Source organism: Sinocyclocheilus anshuiensis, unplaced genomic scaffold (assembly GCF_001515605.1).
Source record: "Sinocyclocheilus anshuiensis isolate Anshui unplaced genomic scaffold, SAMN03320099.WGS_v1.1 scaffold1552, whole genome shotgun sequence".
NCBI classification, from domain to species: domain Eukaryota; kingdom Metazoa; phylum Chordata; class Actinopteri; order Cypriniformes; family Cyprinidae; genus Sinocyclocheilus; species Sinocyclocheilus anshuiensis.
In genome coordinates this window covers 121,993-126,137 of record NW_015554178.1, presented here as the reverse complement: position 1 = coordinate 126,137, position 4,145 = coordinate 121,993, and the positions used below count along the sequence as shown (strand labels likewise).

General features: G+C 38.7%; 1 protein-coding gene across 1 annotated transcript in view; it reads left to right on the top strand.

The window, feature by feature from the left end:
* Positions 1–2,829, top strand: part of LOC107670965 (uncharacterized) — a 22,952-nt gene extending 20,123 nt beyond the window's left edge. The window contains 4 exon segments of the mRNA XM_016463780.1: positions 927–1,013; positions 1,278–1,424; positions 1,528–1,677; positions 1,838–2,829. Coding sequence (XP_016319266.1) covers positions 927–1,013; positions 1,278–1,424; positions 1,528–1,677; positions 1,838–1,996 — 543 coding nt within the window. The 3' untranslated portion in view covers positions 1,997–2,829.
* Positions 2,830–4,145: the final 1,316 nt, after the last annotated feature.

The following is a 4,145-nucleotide window of genomic DNA, read 5'->3' as shown; positions in this document are numbered from 1 at the left end:
AGGGAACATCTCGGTTACGTATGGTAACCCTCGTTCCCTGAAGGAGGGAACGGAGACGTCACGTCCCGTCGCCATAGCTCCTGTACCACCGCTGAATGGCCAGGTCACCGGCTCGGCTCCTCAGCGAAAACCTGAATATGCGCTGCATCTGCTGCCTACTTATACTCACGCTGTGATCAGCGGCAGCTGGATGCAATAATCGCATGCCAATGTGCATTGGCTCGTTTAGTTTACACTCGAAGTAGATTGGTCTCTCTAAGCGAGATCCCAATTCGTCGGTCATCCGACGTGACGTCTCCGTTCCCTCCTTCAGGGAACGAGGGTTACCATACGTAACCGAGACGTTCTGTTAACAAGTTGATGGCTGCAAATGTAGCTTATCTTTAATAGGTTAGATCATTTAAATGTACCATTTGAAAAAATAATTTGAGTTCCTGCATTGATAGTCATGTGACATTTTACAGTTTATTTTTCTATAGCGATACACAACAAAATAATATTATATAAAGTATTTTTTACAGCAAATTTATAAAATAATATAATATTTGGTTCATTAATGTTCATCAAATTCTGTCAATTTTATTGAGATCCGTAAGTGTTTTTGTGGCAGATAAATACTGATGCTGATTTCCTATTATCAATGTTGAAAACAGGTGTGCTGCTTAATAATTTTGTTGAAACTGTGATATATTTTATTCCTTACATTTAGGATTCTTTGATGAATAGAAAGTTGAAATGAACAGCATTTATTTTAATCTTTTGTAATATTATATATGTATGTACTGTAACTTTTGATCAGTTTAATGTGTCCTTGCTGAACAAAAGTATTAATTTCTTTGGTTTTTCTTACATTTTTTTAATCTTACTGACCTCAAGTTTGCAAAGAGCCTGAAGTTTGTTCACAGCTTTGATTTTTTTCATCCTAGATACCAGCAGTAACCCTTCAACTGGCTTCTACTCTTCCATTCAACGACTACCCTAACAATGCTTTCCGCAACTCTTTCTATTATCAGGTATTTCTACACTTAGGCATGCATGTACTGCACCAGCTATATAAAGAACATATGAAAAGTTATTAATAATTTACCAAACTTTGAGAAGTGATAATTAGCACAATTTTCTCTGTGATATAATTGGTCTCATGGCTAGTTCGGTTGCACTAAGGTTAAATGCCCTCATTTGTCAGTCACCGGGTGAGCGATAATTAATTCATGTTAAGCACACTTAGTGCTCTGTCATACAAACCCCTGTGCACTTAGCACTTCCTATGTCTTCAGGAGGGACAGAAGACCCTGTTTGTTCGCTGTCAGAGGTTGCAGTCAGTGGGTGGCCTCTCTCTGCTGCTTATGCACTGTGCTGCACACATTTCCACCAGTCAGATGAGGCCAGGCTCCACTCCCACCTTCCAAAGGGCCTTTTTCAAGGTGTTATTAGCAACTGCCCTACATCAGCACAGCCTGAACAAACCAAGAAAGAATGTGCTAATGAGTCTTTGTTGTAGACGTCATGCCCTGTCCCATTTTGCAGGTTTTACAGTTGGGCCTAAGTGAGCTGTTCCATGCCAGACTGGGACAAACTGATGATGAGAGGACAAAAGATTTGGCGTCTGACGGAGCTCTCAACGGTCTTCTGCTGGAAAGAGTGCAGAAACCAAGTCCTGGGGTTTTCTCCGAGGATGTAAGTTTGATTTATTTCACCATATTCGCCCCTCGTGTTCTCAGTAGCTGTTGCCAAGTAATTCACAGGGATGTAACAGATGCCGTAGGATCAGACTGATGTGGCAGAAGTAATACTTGTCGGAGTGTGAGATTTCGAATGTGTGCTGTTCTTTGGGCAGGATGTTTTGGGATGTCTGCGCAAATACAGAGAGGCTTCAGTGTTCCGCCAGGTCGAGAGTCTCCTAAAAGTGTCTCCTAAGAGCCTGGAGATCAAGCACCTCAACACTGACCCGTCACTCAGCGATGGCCCAGACAGCCAAGATGCCGCTCCTCCATGAACTGACAATTTAACTTTGAACAGTGCTGCCTTTCTGACAGTGATAAATCCAGCTTTCAAAGGCATGTTATGTGCTGTGAGGCAGCGGATGGCCTTATCGTCTTGGATGGTAACAGTTCCTGGACTGGGTTAGAGCATCTAGTTTTGCTTCCGGTGATGACCCAGCACAGCTAGATATCTACTTTCTTGTACAAAAAAAAAAAAGGGCATTAAGAAAACACATTATAAGGGTCATAAAACTGCATAGGTCCAACAAGCAGGCCTCTGTTTAATGCAGTTTTAATGTAATTTTGGAGGATAAGGGCATGTTACAGAATTTGACCATGTTGGTATCTACCTAATCTGACTAGCTTCCACCAAATGACAAATTTGCACCAGAATAGTTATGCCGGTGAACGTCTTAACCTCAGTCAATAAGTAAAAAACTGACAGAGCTTTCTAACGCTGCATTAATGGCGCATATTCTCTAAGATTATGAGAGACGAATCTACTTCAACATATGCTGATAACGGTATATAACGGTCTTAAATTATTCCCTGAATATTTCTCTTGTGGCCCGTATATATTGAAAAACATGAGAAGAAACGTACTATTTTGCGTTAAACATGCTGTTCTTGAAAATCGGTGCATGAAACAGCTGCTCTTAATTTTCAATGATGACAGCAGTGTTAATCATTTTAATTATAGGCCTGTTAAGTCCTCTTAATATTGCCAATATTTGATGCTTTTGACAATATCTCTGGCAATAGTTGACACATGATACGCCGCAACTCAGCACAGGGAGGTTATCGTGAATTAAATCTTAAAAATGTCTAAATATTTAATGCATTATTACCATTAAAATGAACTTAATTTAGTATTTAAATAGTTAAGTATTTAAATAATTAACCCTTCTGCTGTTGGTGTCTGGGCTTATTTGTTTACTTATTTTTTAAATGACATGAGACTTTAAACTTTGACCTCCTGCTCTGGCTATATTTCATAGTCATTTTGTAATAAATCCAAAAGCAAGTCGTGAGAAAAAAAAAAAAAAGGGGAGTGGAAATGGCAACAGAGCTAATGAGTGATCATCTGCTGCCATCAACTGGATATTAAAGGTAATTTCATGTCATTTTCATCAGTCTTTGTTGCCTTTCTGACAGTGATAAATCCAGCTTTCAAAGGCATGTTATGTGCTGTGAGGCAGCGGATGGCCTTATCGTCTTGGATGGTAACAGTTCCTGGACTGGGTTAGAGCATCTAGTTTTGCTTCCGGTGATGACCCAGCACAGCTAGATATCTACTTTCTTGTACAAAAAAAAAAAAGGGCATTAAGAAAACACATTATAAGGGTCATAAAACTGCATAGGTCCAACAAGCAGGCCTCTGTTTAATGCAGTTTTAATGTAATTTTGGAGGATAAGGGCATGTTACAGAATTTGACCATGTTGGTATCTACCTAATCTGACTAGCTTCCACCAAATGACAAATTTGCACCAGAATAGTTATGCCGGTGAACGTCTTAACCTCAGTCAATAAGTAAAAAACTGACAGAGCTTTCTAACGCTGCATTAATGGCGCATATTCTCTAAGATTATGAGAGACGAATCTACTTCAACATATGCTGATAACGGTATATAACGGTCTTAAATTATTCCCTGAATATTTCTCTTGTGGCCCGTATATATTGAAAAACATGAGAAGAAACGTACTATTTTGCGTTAAACATGCTGTTCTTGAAAATCGGTGCATGAAACAGCTGCTCTTAATTTTCAATGATGACAGCAGTGTTAATCATTTTAATTATAGGCCTGTTAAGTCCTCTTAATATTGCCAATATTTGATGCTTTTGACAATATCTCTGGCAATAGTTGACACATGATACGCCGCAACTCAGCACAGGGAGGTTATCGTGAATTAAATCTTAAAAATGTCTAAATATTTAATGCATTATTACCATTAAAATGAACTTAATTTAGTATTTAAATAGTTAAGTATTTAAATAATTAACCCTTCTGCTGTTGGTGTCTGGGCTTATTTGTTTACTTATTTTTTAAATGACATGAGACTTTAAACTTTGACCTCCTGCTCTGGCTATATTTCATAGTCATTTTGTAATAAATCCAAAAGCAAGTCGTGAGAAAAAAAAAAAAAAGGGGAGTGGAAATGGC